Raw genomic sequence first — 17,125 nt, forward strand, 5'->3', positions numbered from 1 at the left:
CACAGTGATTATGCTCACAATGCATATTGTTTATGCAAAGTTCAAATTATGCTCACAGTAACTTTGGTCATAATGTTGAGTGAATTATAATTTTTTTCAGTTGTTAGAAAATTGGTTCTCTACCAAACGCTTCTTAGAACTGAAGTCTTCGAGCCTTCTGGGAAGCGTTACACAATAGAATTTTTTTTATGTATAAATCAATTAAATGAAAACAAAAACAAAGCAAACCTAAGGGGCAGGAGGGGTATCAGTTGTGTGACATTATTTTAACCGCAGAAAGAATTTTACAAACTGAGGGGACATTTCATGCACACAGAACAGTCACCCTTTTAGTTCAGTTCAGAGCACACAGACCCACACAAAGCAAATACCATGGAATCCGGCACTGTATTTATTCCCTTCTCAGTTGTTGTTGCCCAGGGGGATACTGACTTTTGTCTCATTTCGTTTGCAGAGGACGCGGGACTTGCACTTTGGAGCACAGACCACAGCCCCAAGTCCCGCAGAGGGATCCTGAGGAGAGCCGTGTTCTCAGAGGAGCAGCGAAAAGAGCTGGAGAGAACCTTCCGGAGACAGAAGTACATCAGCAAAATTGACAGGAACAAGCTGGCGGCTGACCTCTGCCTGAAGGAGTCCCAGGTACGCAGAACCAAATGCATTCTGGCACACCAGTGCTCCAAATCTCACCCAGGCAGATGCCATCATTTGAGAAGTGGCACTCACAGTGCCACACCTGAGTGATATATTAAGAGGATGATTAACAATTTCCTTTAGACTTTGCAAAACAGAAAATAATATCAATATATATTCATAATACATATGTGGACCTGTTGGCAGAAAAAGATCACTGAATTATCACTGATCTGGAATATCAAAGCTGACCATTAAATGTATTACTATTGTATTAATATTTGGAAACATGGATGTATTTTCACATGAATGGAGTAAAGTTAACAACAAACACCGTGAGTCGCAAAAACTTGAGTGAATTGTGACCTTCGATCAATTTTCAAGCACAAGCATACGTTCAATGTTATGTTCAAAATCAACTTTCACACCTGAGGTTTCAGTCTTCAAACATTCTTAACGGAACAGGATCTCTTACGCTGTAATACGATGACTGAGATTCATCAATGCAACACGAAACAAATTAAAACAGATCAGCTACATTTGTATCATTTACTGTGTAACCTGACACTTTGGCATAAAATGGGGACGTTGTGTTAAAACATGTACAACATCACAGAGTAGTAAATACAATTTTTGGTACCATTGTCTCTTTTTTCTGTATTGGAGATAAGAGTTCCAAGATGATTTTTAATGCAGAATAATTTGGGGCAAATGCCACCATGAGCAACCATAGCTATTGATGTTACAGCTATTGATTTTATATCGCCCCCCCCCCCTTGTAGACTTTTTCCAGACTTCACAACCTGAATAAAATACAGTGTGCACTTGTTGCATCTAAATTTCAACTAATTTTAATACGTGAGTGTCTTAACGACAGGTGATATGTGGTTAACATGCTGATAACATATGTCGATAACATGCTGCTCAATCATCAGTACCATATGACTCTTTTAAAGGCGTACAGTTCTATCTCAAAATGTGCCTATGTGCCATGTCCCTCTCTGTTCAGCTTTTTCTTTATGCCTTTTGATGAAATGGTTTTCTGATCTCTGTTGGTTTGATTTTTAATTTAAAAAGTGCATTCAGGTAGAAGTGTTTGGCTTCGCCTCTGCAGAGAGAGTTCATGCGGTTTTGCAGGCTGCCATATCGTTTTACTGAAAAGTTCCAGGCATCTTTCCAGTAGACAAAACTGAATGAATAAATCATGGCATTGTCTCTGAACACCATGTCCTTGTGGCAGTGGAGATTATTGACTCAATAACTGTGTGAATTCAGGTGAAGATATGGTTCCAGAACCGGAGGATGAAGTGGAGGAACTCCAAGGAGAAGGAAACCTTGTATGTGGGATCGTCCATGGAGGAGCTCTTCCTGAGGGGCACAGTGAGGAGCGAGGAGACCAATCAGGAGGAGCTGCAGGGACTGTGGAAGCCAGAAGACATGAGTGCTTCAAACAGAGCTCCACCACCAAAGGACCTCGTAGCTGCATCAGGGGGCTCCTCCAGCACACCACCCACAGAGCTGGGCTCCCCGACGGCCACACAGTGTCCCCCCAGGCAGGACAGATGAGACTCCAGAAATACAATGAACCTTAGTTACATGCAGAAACAGAGACCAGCCTCCCTGTAGACACAGATATAGAACAGACAAACCAGTGAAAAAAAAGAAATTGTGGGACTGGTTTCTGTCTCTGATTTTCTCATATGTGATGAAATATGTAAAACGATACGATAAGTAGTTTCTGTTCACTCTTAAGATTTTCCTAATGTAGTCTTTATTCGAATTATATCGAACGTTTTAATCTCTCCTGTATATCTGAATCACGTCACAGCAAGAAAAAAAAAGAAAACCAAGGACACACACAAGAAATCACTGCACAACAGTGATGAATCTGCACCAGTTTTATTCCCCAAAAAACTTTAAATGTACATATTGTAAATTACATTTTTTTTCACAGACATGCGCCCAGCCTTAAATATTCTAATAAAACCTCAATTTTGAAAACAACTATATGAACTTTTTTTTATTTAAAGAAAGCACCATTGAATCAATCATCATCAGCAACTATTGTCCATGTGTTCTGGACATCAAGTGTGCAATGTTTTCTGCAGAATAAATAAATTAGTTGATAAATACATAAATTAAATGGGGCTGTTGAGATCTGGGGCCAGAGACGTCTAGCAGCCCTGCTCAGAAACGATGGTGCACTTGAGGATCTTCAGATAGCTCCGGACCTTGTCAGCATCTCGCCTGAAGCAGTACAGGAGGTCGTGGTCGTTCAGGGGAAGAAATCTGGACGCAGTCTGGTCCAGCATCTCAGAAGAGGACATGCTGCTCACAGAGTTACTCATCATGCCCAAGAGGTGCATCTGGGACAGTGGAATCATGGGAAAAAAAAGGCGTAGCAAACATGAGGGAATATTGGTGACTCACGCTTTTTAAAGCCATGTTTTAAAAATCATTTCATGCTGAATGATTTTTAAGTGCAGAAATTGACCCTGTTCCAGACGATTTCTCTTAAGTCAGGAGATGGGACATTCAGTGGCGCAATTTTGTCACCAAATTCCACTTGAACTCAGATGTACAGCACTTGCTGACAGAATTGCAAGACTGGAGTGTTAAATGCTCAACAGGACCTGCACCTTTTCAGCCACCTTCTGCACGCCCCGTGTCAGCTCGTACACCATGCCGCTCATCTCCAGGGCTTTGCTGCTGCCGTAGGTGTCCTGCAGGCGGGACATGCTCTCGTGCAGGTAGGACAGCGGCTCTCCCCAGGCCATCAGGAGCCTCAGGATCACTTCAGTTAACTCCTCCTTCTTCTCAGGGGCAAAAACAGCAAGTAAGTCTCCAGTTCATGCACTTTTACCCATTCATACAACATTTAAAATGCCAAACACACACCAAATACACAGTTTAACACGTTTTTCACTAAAGTGATTAGTAATATCCATGTTCTAAGTTCCATAATTATAATAAGCTGCAATCAGAATTTCTTTAAATGAACAAAAATAAATACATTCAGGCATCTCATAAGAATTGGCCACTGGACGTTGTGCATCTGCAGCATCGCTTGATTGCACAGAATCATGCAAAACCAGGACAGGCACACAGGCATGGGGAGGAAAAATGAGTCGGATGTCACACACTGCTAGCCTTTGTGCATTCTCCTTGCCATTAGGTGTTAGGATGTAGGATGTGTGGCATTTTCTGCTGCCGATCAGATTTTTGCTGGCAGGGTAGAAATGCTCCTACAAAAAGTAATAGAAGAAGAGTTACGTTTAGCTGGAGCAACTCCTGGGGTTAAGGATCTTACTGTAAGGTAGTAGTACAGAACAGCAGTAGTAAATGGGACTTAAACCTGCAGCTACAGATGGTCCATCAGGCATAAAGAAATAGAGATATATAGAGAGAAGAAGAAACAAAAAACTCACAAACTCAGTGTGGAGCTGGTTGGACAGCCCATGCATCCTTGCTGAGTGCTGGATGACCCGGTCAAAGAGCTCTGCCAAGGACAGGGCATGGCAGTTGGTGAGCTCATGGGCACAGATGGATGCAGCACCCACCCTGACCTCCACAGGCACGGACAGCAAGGCCAAGAACAGCAGCCGCACTGCAGAGAAACACATCAGTCACGTGAAGAAAACATCTCACCAGCCCAGGTTCTTCTTCAGTTCTACGTCCAGGACCTGGGACACCTTGCTTCATGGCTTCTCCTCCGGCCGGTCTGCTCCACTTTGCAGCCACTGAACTCTCTCCATGGTTGCCGCTGACTGGCTCTATTAAATGGGCACACGGGCGGGTGAAGCGTGTGCGCATCTCCTTTCGTCATCATCCTTGGTCCCTTGGCCACTGTCTTAGCCCACGGCAGGGCACAGAAGCGTGGCTCAGGCGGAAGTAAAGGGGATCTGCAGGGGAAGGATGAAATTTACCCCCACGGACTCGAATAAGACACCGATGGAGTTCTGCATTAATTATGCGGCTTCGGCTCCACCAGGCCGGCTGCTGCCAACTTCGGGTCCATTATGCAACGCGGGGCACCAGCTTAAGAGTCCAGGTGTCTGCAGAGGGCCTGAACTCAGGTAAAAAAAATGGTTGTCCTCATGAAGAGGAATGAGGTCAGTCACGATGACACCAAATTCTGGACGTTTCATAGAATCGGAAAGGCTCAAGTTTGATAATTTAAATAAAAAATTAAAACACCCGTTGCTCCACTATGGTCATGCTTGGGATAAAATAGTACCTTCTAGTCTCTTTATGGTCTGTTATATGGTCCATTTCTTTCTCTTCTTTTGGGCTCAACGGTTTGCCCTCTTGAATGTGTGAGTCGATAGTTGGGTGATAGACACACCCTGGTTTACATACATGTTAAATAGTTTTCTTTATGAAATTGTTTTTCTTTTCTTTTTATGGGTGGGCTTTGCAGCATTTTTTGTTTCATGTTTAATTTGTACACAAACAATTATTTTTTTTAATGTACAACGTTAACTCGACCCAGCTCTGCGTTGCCATGGCAAAAATTGACAAAGTTATGCCTGTTCACTGTTATCATCTTCGCTTCTCTTACCACCAAAAGCATAGAATTTATAGAACTATGAACTTCGTCAGGTCAAAACAGCTACTCAATAGAACTTTATGAACATGAGAAAAGGAACAGAAAACCAACAGAAAGCAGATTTTCATAAAAAGCATGATATTTACATTAAAGCCTTAAAAGGGCACATTCTGCATGACACTAGGCACCCTAAAATCAGCAGATGTCCCTCCTCTTTCGGAATGCATTGGAAAATGGTTGCTAATGGCCAGAAGTCGAGTTATAAAAACCAAACAGGGGCGATGGGGAATTTTATCATTTATCAGACATATTTTTTGATCTGACGACAGTGCACATGTTGGGACCCCATCAGTGTACCCTTTTTATTGTTGTTTTGCATTAATATATTCTGCTATCACAAAACAACATGCATGGTGTGGATGGTATGTGTCAGATTTACTTCCAAAGCAGTCAGGTTTTGAGTTTACTTGACTGCCGGTGTGTGCGCTGCACTCTGATTGTAGCCTACTCACATGGCTACAGTCAAAACGTCTCTGCTGCAGTGGACTATCTGAGTTCTCCTCAATGGGATTAATGACGTTGAACAGTGTTTTACCTCTAAGCGACGTAAAAAACAGCGGCATCAAGGCTTGAACAGCGTTTTCACTCTGCTTTCTTGCAACAAAATGTAATTTTTTAGAATATATGTGGTCTTGTTGTTTTCTTAATAAGCCATATTAATACAAAAAGGTTCTAAGAAAAACCCTTCTTTCTTCCTTTGTTTGAGTCCTTAGCATTTGCCTACATTCATTAATAATTGATTTTGCTGTTTTGCTGTTTAGATGGATGAAGTAAGCATTTGGCTTCTACTAGAAACCATCACATTTTCTGCCACTGCACCGTAAAATTCCTTCTCCGTCATTAAAGCACAGACGTAAGGACTATAATTAACTGCTCCTCAGAGAGCAAAAATAAATGTCACAAAAAATATTTATTCTGGACGCGGAGCATTATTTCATGTTGAGTACACACTGTGCACTTCTGGGGTCCTCTCTAATCACACTGTGTGCAGGAAAACCACATTTGATTCCAAGATAAAAAGTCTTTCTATTCCATACCATCAGTAAAACATTCAAGTCATCAAGTCGTTGAAAAACAGCTCACATAATACCGTGAAAGACAAATGGTCGCTCTGTAAATTTGTGTTCTGAATTATTTGTGATCCACTGATGATCGATGAAATGCGGAGATGATATTTCAAAATGAAAATTTCTCTTAAAATTCCAAAGAACAGTGTGAACCCAGAGAAGCTGCCGCTGCACGATACGGAAATTTCAAACTTAATGCCGATTCTAAGGATGGTACTCGATACTCATGATACTCACCACCGGGTTGGCACCGACACCAATTGTCGGCTAGCTCTACCCTGGAAGGGCGCCCCTCTCCGTATCACACCTTCCCAAGGTTTCTTCATTTCTTTTTTTCTTTCTCCTAGATTTTTTTCTTTAGTGGAGTTCCTTGTGTAGAGAAAGGGTCAAGTGAGGGGGGTGTCAACTGTAGGACCAGTCAAAGCCCACTGAGACATACTGTATGTGATTATGAGCTGTATGAGAAATAAATGTTTTTGTCACTGTAATAAATAAAGACTATTTTAAGAATATTTAAAAAGTCAGAACAAGTCAGAATATACTACATAAAGAAATGAAGCAATAAATAAATAAATTGACAAACGAATGAATAAACAAAAATGCATGAATAAATAAATAAACTTATAAATGAAATCCATTTAAAAATCCCTCCTCGCTTCTCATGCCGCAGAAGTGAAAAGTATATGTTGAGCAATTAGAGCTGTAATTGGGCCTGAAAAGAATCCGATCTGACAAGAAGAGTAAAGCCCAGCTTTCTTTACACACTACAAGCACCAAACTCCGTTCCACCTTCTCAGCATAATTTCTGACGTGGTAATATTTAATAGAAAAATTTACATGTAATAATTACCAGTTACCAAAACAAATTTACAAGCAGCAAATCAAACGGAAAGGATAGGTTTTATAGACCGGATGTTCGTGTTTGCTGACCGATCTTTTACTGCACGAGCTTGACTCAAGTCTGACTAAAATGAAACAATTAAGCTTGAGCTCGACCCGGACCAAAATACTTCCAGACACTGCCCTTGCTCTTTACATTTTCTAGCAAGCTTGGTGTGTCTCTCATGTAAACAAGGAGTCCTCCAGGTAGCCAGAGGAGGGTTGGACCGCTGCAATCTCTGAATAATATCCAAGAGTCCGTTTTTTTTTACATCCCTAGTATCTAGTAGAGAGTGGTGGCTGCCTGTGAATGCACCAGTGAGTGAGTGGGTGGGACAGAACTTTGGGGAACAACCTCCTAATGTGTTATATAAGCAAAGACAAACGTAGAAATATGTATATATCGTTTTATGTATTTGTATCATGTATCATGTATTTGTAATGTGATGTTCCATTGTGGTGTGGTGGTGTAGTTCTCTTCTTCCATGCATGATCGTAGGTGTTCCAGTCATTAGTGACTCCTCCCACTGTCATCTTTAAAAAATGGAAGAGTGAGGAATGTGAACGAGAACACCAATTTAAGAGAAGCCACCAGGAGAGAGAGCTGGAATGAATACGCCTCGAGATTGAATTAGCTTCAAAATCCACACCATTGACTTCTCCGTCTGTATCCCAAACCCCTGGTATTGATGTAGGTCAGACTGGTGTCTCCGTTCTCTGAAAAGATGTTGAGAAGTATTCTTGTCAATTATATAAATAAAATCTGAGAGTACAATCTACGTTTGTATATATACTAATTATATGTGATATATTAAATAAACAATAATGCTGATTCCTTCTTCTACAGAAATTGTATAGTGATTTGTCATTCTCTGTCTGCGCTATTCCACCTTGCTTTGTGTGTGGTCATGTGACTGCATGGCTACGTTTGATTGGCGAAACGGTGTCATGTAATTATTGTTGCTACGTCTGAATGGTGAACCATGTTAGAGCTACTGTCGGCATCTGTTTGGCAAAAAACATAGAAATGGTTTTTAAAAAGTAAAAGGTGGAGTGTAGCCCAATGTAGCGAAGTGAGAGTAGAGTTTTCCATTTACAAATGTACTCAAGTAAAAGTAAAAAGTATGGTGTTGTAAACCAACTCTTCGAAGTACATTTAAAAAAAAAAAATTACTGAAGTGAATGTTTTGGAGTAAATTTAACTAAATTTAACTCACCAGCGTACCTACGTGGAGTTTGCCAGAGAAAAAAAAAACACTTCTGTTAACCTTACCGCCTGTTCACATGAATTTTCACCAACTTTTCCTCCTCTTCATGGAAAATATATTTGTATAAAAATATTAGAAAAGAACAAATCTTCATTTAAGACCTTCGTCCAGTGAAGTTCGTGCCTGTTTTTTTTTTCTCTTTTTTTTCTTCAGGAGGCCGGTCATCTCGTCTCCAATTGGCCAAAACACCATCAAGATCTTCACCTGAACTGGTTGGCAAGCTGTCTAAATTAAATGCTTTTTACGACCCCTTTGCTTTGTGTGGAACAACTTCTCTTTTTGCTGGCCGTAGCACTGCAATTCCAGTGCGGAGCGTACGAGACACCATTGTTCTGGACTTATTTCCTTTTTTTTTCCCTGTGTGCATGGTCACATGAGCACAATAGTGCACAATAGCTCGAAACAAGTTTTTGTGATACTTTCATGCCTGCCTCGGACCCGTTGCGTGAAAAATTTTGAGTAGTGTCACACGTTTTCCCACCTTTTCAAGCAGGTGCTGGTACAACTGAGGATTAAATGCACGCTGTCAAGTGCCTGTCATCCTCAATCGCAAGGGTCATTGGAACGGTTACATCAAGCCTTAAAATCAATGTTCCGCACTTACTGCAAAAGAGTGGGATGAAGTGGGAATTATTTGCATTACTGGATTCAGCCCAGCTGACCTGGTTTTCGGGTACGCTGTGCGTGGCACCCTCAAGCTGCTTAAAGATTTATGGGTTCCCGAGCAGCTTTGTAAAGAAACTGACATTCTAGATTATCATGGGTTCTTTTCGCGAACGTCTTCATCGAGTGTGCGGTGCAGCTCGAGCTTCCTTGGACTCTACCCATGAGGCAACGAAAGCTCATTGCGATCGAAAAGCCATATTATGTGCTGGTCATCGGTGTTTCAGCGTTCTAACTTGGAAATTAGGGCTGCACGATTTGGGGGAAAAAGACATATTGCGATTATTAATATTGCGACATATTGCGATTATTAATATTGCGATATGCGATTGCGATATGATAAAGCCCTTACACTTGCTTACTAATAGTGAGATATTTAATTTCAAAGTGAAACATACAAACTACTTATAACAACTTGAAATGCCCAGTGCTTTCAAAATACAATATTCTACAAAATTTAATAAATCACAAAAAAAGTCTTTTACATTACTGTCGAACGACAATCCCTGGTAAGGCTAAACAACTGTTTTGATTATATTTAGCCATTATAAAATCCCGTATTATAGTTCTTACGTTTAACCAAAACGTTGTTTGGAGGCTGACTTGAACACAGGGATGCATAGCTTTGCTAGCTTAGCTAAGGTTAAGATTTATAAAGTGAGGTGAATTTCTTTAGGAAACCTTCAAAGTTTGAGAAAAGTTAACTAAACAGCTAAGAACAGTCTAAATAGTTAATGCCTACGTTTAGCCAAAACGTTGTTTGGAGGCTGACTTGAACACATGAATGCATAACTTCACTAGCTGAGCCTAGTTTAGCTAAGGTTAAGACTTATAAAACGGGATTTTATAATGGCCAAATATATTCAAAACAATTGTCCAGCCTTACCTATGAAATGTAATCCCTCGGGATCTGGTTTGGAGCGTACAGCGGTTTGTACAGCCCCAAGCAGCACAAGAGTGAGGCATTTTTATGCACTTCTCTCCATAGACATGTATATGCTTCACGCCACAGCAGAGCCTATCGCAATATGGCGGCGACGTTGACGTACGTCTAACCATATGTCTCCAAATCGAAAGTCATGTGAAAAACACGTCACATCCGACTGAAGTGAGACTTCAGTCAGCTCGCAATCTTTGCGAGAATGAGAGAATGATTGCGATTAGATTAATCGTGCAGCACTATTGGAAATTCAATATAAACGGGTTGGGGACAATGTTTTAGTGGACACACTGTCACAGGCCTTTTAGATTGGGGGGGGGGGTTAATCAACCTAGTATGTTGGTTTTTGGTGGTCTCTGTCTTTGTGTGTTCCATGCAGGATTGTAGGTGGTCCGTTCAATTATTGACTCCTCCCACACCTTATTGGGATTGTTGGTCTGGAACAGCCTGGAAGATTGAAAATGGCAATGGTTTGCATTGGACACCGCGCTCTGTAAGCCAGCAGGTTTTGTGTGGCAGCCGTCCGAATTGTATCAAAGCATAAAGTGACCGTTTTAACCATAGGGTTCTGCCAAATCTGTTATCCTTCATTTTCATGAATTCTTTGTCATTTTGGTGTGTGCTTCTCTTTCTTTTGTTGTATCCCTCTCCCTAAACAGTACTGTAGTACTTTTCAGTCTCGTTTGAAAAATAACACTCATGCTCCATTGTGTCAGACTATTGGCTGTTGACCTTGTGAACTTTTGTCCAGCCTGTCTGAGGCTGGCCCATCTGTCTTGTTTTGGTAGGGGAGCAGGATGGCTCTCCTTGTCTCATTATCCATCTCTCTGTGTCTCACTCCAGGGCCTGGATTTGTGGGATGGATGAATCCATATCTGCACGCCATGCAATGTATAATGAACCCTACCAGAACATCAAGTCCCTGTTGGACACAGCTGGTCTTTTAAATGCATGGTCGACATATTAATACTCACTACTGTGGCAATACAAATGGTTTACATACATTCATACCTTGCATACAATTTACAGTTACATGTTTTATAAAATGTTAGATATCATATGATGATATCTAATATAGAAGAAATGAAAATAAACTTGAATCATAGAGTTTTGTCTACCAGCAGAGGGAGTCAAACCTAAATCAGTGCAATGTTGTCTTTTACTTCATAAACTTGTTTTTCATTTTACAGCAACCTGTTGATGAAATGAAAATGTAAATGAAAGACTCAGAGACACATGAACTGCTCCTGTAAGCAGTGAATAAGAAGAACCAGTTTGCATGACGAGAGTCAGTGTTCTATTATTAATATATATTTCCCACAAATAAAGTCCATTTATTCTGTAGCACGTTTCACGCAGAAGCGCTTTGCAAGAAAATCAGTCCATGGTTTGAAAAATATAAAAAGATCTAAAGGATCCTTTGTCTTGATTTATATGCAGAGGACATTAGACAAAATATTCATATTGAAGAAGAAGAAGAGTCCTTTACCACTAGATGTCAGTCTCGTGTTCCAGATACTTCTTTTGCATTAATTTTTTCTGTTTTTACAACGTTATATAATTAGTTTTACTGAAAAAAACTACTAGATGAATGAATTATCTACTGATATGGAATGAAATTTGAAAATGCTGAATCTTCTCTCGCACCTCTCTTCAGCGTCTGCTTGTGTTTTTCCTGCCTTGTGCTTCTCTGCAGGATATTGCGTTTATGTGTGTGCACATTGAAGATGCTGGTCAGTCTCAGCCAAGAGCATGGTAATCGTCCCCAAAAAATCCCAGATTTTCTCGGCAAACGTCTCCCGTCCATATCCCATTAGCATTAACTTCTCATTGCGTCCTTTACGGCTGGAAGTGGTGATTGAAGTGACCGTGGCCCATTAGCACTCTGTGGTTGGGTTACGATCAGAGTGAATTGTTCTGCCTGCCCGTGCGTGTCGGATAGCAGCTCCTGTCCTCCACACCGGGGAGTCCTGCTCATGGAGGTGGCCGGCCAAATTGTGCTGCGCTCGCTCGGGCTGAGCATATGTTTAACTGATTGTATTTTCCTGATGGCACTTTAGGTAATGACAACTTGTGGCCAATGCAGCGTAATTCCATTTCACGAGCACCGGCCCAGATGAAACACAGTATTAATAATGAATTTAGAGTTGGAGGCGGTCTCCGGCAGCAGATGGGCCACCCTGAAACACACACACACACACACCGCAGACTGAGCTGCTCTTTATTTTACCCACACAGTTGGATACCAAGTCTGGTGCCAAAGGGATCATGCTGAACTGCTTTCTTATTCAGGTCTTCTTCACATTCTTTCAGAAACACCCAGAAGTATTCTGCCTTTCATGTTTCAAGACCAAAAAAAGATACCATGGAAGAATTGCTTCGTCTTGGTTGACTCATAGATGATCTTTTCTTTTTCTTTATCACTCACTATCTATCAATAACTGTTTACTCCAGATCTGAGTCCACACCTACGGCTAACCTACAGTCACCACTTTGTCTAGTGCGCATGCCTTTGGATGGCCGGAGGAAACCAAAAGAACCGAAGATCTGAAGAGCGCGGAGGGCATGCAAACTCCACACACACACATATAACCGGAGCCCAGATTCGGACCTACAACCTTGTAGGTCTGAGGCCACATCTGCCACTATGTGCCCTTGTGCTGTTTCTCTCTTTTGGAAATGAAGACTTGTATAGGCTTGTGAAGGTTGTATACCAAGTGTATCGTCCTGGCAGGCACACCTGATTCAGCTTCTCCTAAGTCCATATGGGCAAGTCGACTTGGTAATGCCCCCAGGCGCTTAATTTGGGCTTTAAAACAGCCTGATGTGAGTGAGGGGAAAGTCATAACCGCACTTTAAACGACCACTGGGACATAAAAACTGCATGTAAAGAATCCTCAGCCAAGTCTGATTAAACATTTAGGACAAATAAGGCTTTAAAAGCCCTTTTCTTCACAGGTTGTACTTCCATGCAATTGTTAGTGTTTCATAAAAAAGTTCATAGGAGATAGGGGTGTTAGAAAATATCGACAAAGCAATATATTGCAATATTTTACATGGTGAAGTTGTATCGATACAGGGACATCAAATATCAATATTTTTGTGTACAATTTTAGTCCACCAGGTGGTGCTGTCGAACGTTTTCTATTGTGAGTTCAGCAGAGATGAGAGTCAGCTTGCGACTACAACCTCCACTCCTGTAGATGGCGCTGTACAGCTGGGTACATTACTGTTTACTTTTACTGAAATTGCAAAACAGGACAGACCGAACTGAAGGATATTGCAATATGTTGAGCATTTCAATATATCATGATATAACCGTATCGTGACCTGTGTATCGTGAAATCCTTGCCAATACACACCCCTAATAGGACACATCTTCGTCATCCATTATAGCTTATAGCTCATAAAAATCCAGAAATCTGAAAGTACTTGAAGTTTAAGGATGCACAATGTAAAAATATCTGATATGTTTCAGATGCACTTGTAGATTTCAAATGGTTTCCAGTGATCAGACAGACCCAACAGCAAGCTCTTAATTATGAATTTGTAAGATCACTCCGAGATTACAGGAAAGTTCTTCATCTGGAAGACTTCATCTGGACATTTCTAGTAAACGATGCGAAGGAAAGCCCATGTGAGCCCACCATGACCACCCAGTTGTTCATTTTAATCTGGATGCTAAAAGAGCTTTGCGGGCGGGATCCAAAAACTCTGATGAACTTTTTGCTGCTGCTCAGATGAGATGCAAATTGTAAATCCTCCCATCTTCGGATTGTCTGGGCCAGTTTCATCTGTCATGTTTGCCCATGCTGAAGCTTCACTTCAAACCCTCCCAGCTCTGCCATATGTTTTACAAAGTAACCAGTACCAGGGTTTAAATCCGAGTTTTCGGACCAAACGTAGGAATGTGTGTGCGTTCGGCCCGCTGATGGCCCCCCCACCCAACCCAGAAAAGGGAGGCTGGCTCCGAGATAAGGCCCTCTTTTATTGCTCGGCTGCCAGACGGGCCAAGGGGCCGAACAATCCTCCTCCATGGGATCCGAAGCTTAGTCAGGTCGTGTTGTTTCACTGGCCTGGCATCAGCACGGGCGGCTACAGAAAGATCCTCTTAATATCCAGTTGGCAGTGGCCTTGTTTTGATGCGGCGCACGGTCAAAAAAACGATCCGGCACTATTTTACGCCTTTTATTTGTGGGCGCGCATTCACGCAGACCGGGTTTGGAGCATGCTAATTGGGAAAAACATATCTTTCAGAAGAGAGTAGCGATGGACTGGAATTTTTGCAGTGCCGGAAAAGGCGAGGACCCTGCGAGTTCACGCTGACTTGAGAAAGCTTTTAAAATGGCTTTATTTATTTAAGCAGTTTCTAAAACATGAAATATTATCCATGTCGAAGGCAAATAATCCCCTTCCGAAAACATTCATTTCAATTTTTCCTCTATTCGCTGCCAAATCCAGTCCAAACAACAGTGGGGTGGAGAAAAACATTTTGATCCGTACAATGTCAAGTGGGAATAGTAGTGACTTGTGTCAGCCGAGGACTGGATGTCCTACATTCATTTTTAATTGCATTGTGTGGTGCATGAACGTGGCACAAAAGGGCCCTGGAGAGCAGAGGAACAGGACGAGAGGGCAGGAAAGAAATGCTTCTTAAATTGTTGTATCAAACCGGGAGATATTGAACGGGGCAACAGTGGCCGGGAAAGGCCTTGCGGCGTTTCCCAGGTTGGTCCAGGGTCCAGATTTAAGGACATGCTCTGGTAAAATAGGCTGGAACTGAAAAAAACGAAATGTGCTACCGCTGCACAGAAGGAATGCAGAGAAAGTGTGTCTCTTGTAAACCTCATCTGGGACTTTTTGCCCAAACGTCTGTGCCAACAAGCCCCGAACACCAAGAGCCTTATGAATTTAACACAAGTTGTGCTGATGTCTTTCTTGCTGGTTCTGGCTCCAGATTTACCTCCAGGCAAGTTTCAGCAGTAGCTCACTTGCTTCTCTGAGTTGCTTTGAAAGATATGAATGTGCTGCTCTAATTCATGAAACAATATGACAAGTCTTATCCAGTTTTATTTGTACAGTGCTTTTATATTTTGTCAAACCTTCACACACATATTTCAATTTCTTGTAAAATGACTTATATTTGATGTGATATACAATGTGGTGGTTAGAGCATCTTGAAAAACCATGTGTACTGTTGGGTGTTCCCACAATGCAGTGCTCCACCGATGAATTGGAACCAGGGTCGTGGCTTCCTAAGACTCCCACAGAAGAGCACAAATTATTTGATAAGCTAATGCGGTGGAGCTTACAAACACACAAACACACACATTTGCATGTATGTTACAACATTGAATATTACGGTTATTATTAACTGGTCAAGGCTCTGTAACATGCAGGCTTATTAAAATGAATTAAACGATCAATAAATTCTAAATTACCTTTGACCAGTGTGTACAATTTCTTGTCTTTGAAAATTGACATGAAATATTTCGGCCTTCCCAAATCATACATGTTCTCTAATTAACTTTTTTTTTTTTTTTTTTTTGATTTTTGGAGCATTTTGATCCATTCCAGTTTAATTTAGTGCCATCACTTCTGCCATAAACTGCATCACCACTTTTGACCAGTAGATGAAGCCATGTTACATTTGGGTTTTAATAATAATTCCTTTCGAATTTTGTGATGTTTTTTGTGACATATATATATTTCCAATAGAAATACACATTAACTTTGTGTCCATTTATTTGCATACAAAAAAAGGAAATTGAATATCGCCAGTGCCGGCCGAAATATTTCCTCTTACAGCTTTCCTCTTTGATGCATATTGTTGTGAAAAAAAAACACGGTTTGATGACGAAAATGTGCCATTTGTGGCATTTTGTGGCATTTTGTGGCAGCCGACATCATTAAGCAGTAACCTTGGCCCCCCTGCTTCACAATTCTCCACAACCGGTGATAAATTGGGGGCCGCAGCAGCATCACGGCTGGGCCGCCAGGGGGCGCTCGTCGCGCCGGACTCCGCGCAACACCGGCGGCGCCCGCTTCGCTTCACTCCCACCCGCCCGTGGAAGCTGGCGGACGGGCTGCCGTCTACAGCGGGTCCCGCAGGGCGCCGACTCCCCTCCGTACACTTCTGCCCACCTGCGCCGAGGACGGACGGACGGCGGGATTCCTACAGCGGCGCGGGGGCGATGGAGTAAAAGGAAGACGACTGGGGGGTCGCTCTTTTTTTTTTTTTTTTTTTTTTAATAAATATAAAAAAAACCAAAACATTTCTTCCCTGGATGTAGGACACGGGCGCGATACGGAACCGCAACTCCAGTCACCTGAGGCGAGCCGGAAAATGGACTAATTTCCCCTTCAAAATGGGATTCCTCCAACTGTCGCTCGTGCTCGGGTTCCTCGGCGTCTCCTCAGGTACGATTTCCCACAAATGTCGTGCAAAAGTTTCAAGTTCACGGACTGTGCCGTACATGGGTAAAGAAGAAGCTGTTTCGATTGTTGCCTCCATTGCAATTAACCCCAGTTTCTCGTGCGGTTTTAGGGTTTGGGGTGGACCCCTCCTTACGAATCAACGTTTTCAGCGAATTGTCTCTGGGAGAGGACCCTTTCGAGGGGGTCTCTCAGGTGCAGGGCTTCCACGACGAGTCCAGGGCTTTCCTTTTCCAAGGTAAACCAGGGCTGTGCTTCTCGTTGGGTCCTAGATAGATCCCCCCTGGTTCTTCACGGGGGGATCTGGTCCATGTCTTCACGCACACCACAGTAGACAAGATCAAGAAAAAAGGCTTTACGGAGCCCTCAACAGCCCAAAAGATTACATTCCTAAAACTTATGTAATTACATATTAAAAGTATTTAAGTATTCTATAACTACCATAGAACAGTAAAATATGACAACACGGAACATCAAGGACACGTTATTTACAAGTTCTATATGTAGGAAATGCATATGAATACATATGCAGCGCAATGGACCTTCGGGCCAGATTATGGTTAAAATATTAAAACATCAGCAGATGATAGAAGGCAGAGGAGTTGCATCATGCACCAGCTGTTGCACCATGTTC

General features: G+C 41.9%; 3 protein-coding genes across 4 annotated transcripts in view; 2 read left to right on the top strand and 1 right to left on the bottom strand.

Moving 5' to 3' along the window:
• The first annotated feature begins 283 nt into the window (after nucleotides 1-283).
• Nucleotides 284-2,614, top strand: dbx2 (developing brain homeobox 2). Its single transcript, XM_028958607.1, has 2 exons — nucleotides 284-639; nucleotides 1,906-2,614. Exons 1-2 carry the CDS (start codon nucleotides 373-375, stop codon nucleotides 2,194-2,196), a joined length of 558 nt encoding a protein of 185 aa, XP_028814440.1. The 5' UTR covers nucleotides 284-372; the 3' UTR covers nucleotides 2,197-2,614.
• LOC114767081 (prolactin-like) lies at nucleotides 2,514-4,511 on the bottom strand. The gene is made up of 5 exons (XM_028958605.1): nucleotides 4,314-4,511; nucleotides 4,059-4,237; nucleotides 3,774-3,875; nucleotides 3,270-3,443; nucleotides 2,514-2,996 (listed from the first exon to the last, which is right to left on the bottom strand). The coding sequence occupies exons 1-5, from the start codon at nucleotides 4,441-4,443 to the stop codon at nucleotides 2,805-2,807; spliced, it is 777 nt and encodes a 258-aa protein (XP_028814438.1). The 5' UTR covers nucleotides 4,444-4,511; the 3' UTR covers nucleotides 2,514-2,804.
• An 11,558-nt stretch (nucleotides 4,512-16,069) lies between these two features.
• nell2a (neural EGFL like 2a) overlaps nucleotides 16,070-17,125 on the top strand; it is a 54,327-nt gene continuing 53,271 nt past the window's right edge. For both annotated transcript variants that reach the window (XM_028958579.1, XM_028958581.1), the window contains exons 1-2: nucleotides 16,070-16,476; nucleotides 16,604-16,729. In XM_028958579.1, the coding sequence (XP_028814412.1) occupies nucleotides 16,425-16,476; nucleotides 16,604-16,729 (178 nt within the window). In that variant the 5' untranslated portion in view covers nucleotides 16,070-16,424. The remainder of the gene's footprint in view (nucleotides 16,477-16,603; nucleotides 16,730-17,125) is intronic.

This window comes from Denticeps clupeoides, chromosome 17 (genome assembly GCF_900700375.1).
Source record: "Denticeps clupeoides chromosome 17, fDenClu1.1, whole genome shotgun sequence".
Taxonomy (NCBI): Eukaryota; Metazoa; Chordata; class Actinopteri; order Clupeiformes; family Denticipitidae; genus Denticeps; species Denticeps clupeoides.

What these genes read in the sequence shown, in the direction of transcription:
- LOC114767081 (XM_028958605.1), bottom strand. Translation starts at nt 4,443, where the DNA reads ATGCGCACACGCTTCACCCGCCCGTGTGCCCATTTAATAGAGCCAGTC. An exon ending in ACCAGCTCCACACTGAGTTT is followed by an intron (nt 3,876 to 4,058) that starts GTGAGTTTTTTG and finishes TACTTTTTGTAG; the next exon opens with GAGCATTTCTACCCTGCCAG. An exon ending in AGAATGCACAAAGGCTAGCA is followed by an intron (nt 3,444 to 3,773) that starts GTGTGTGACATC and finishes GCCCCTGAGAAG; the next exon opens with AAGGAGGAGTTAACTGAAGT.
- dbx2 (XM_028958607.1), top strand. Translation starts at nt 373, where the DNA reads ATGGAATCCGGCACTGTATTTATTCCCTTCTCAGTTGTTGTTGCCCAG. An exon ending in TCTGCCTGAAGGAGTCCCAG is followed by an intron (nt 640 to 1,905) that starts GTACGCAGAACC and finishes GTGTGAATTCAG; the next exon opens with GTGAAGATATGGTTCCAGAA.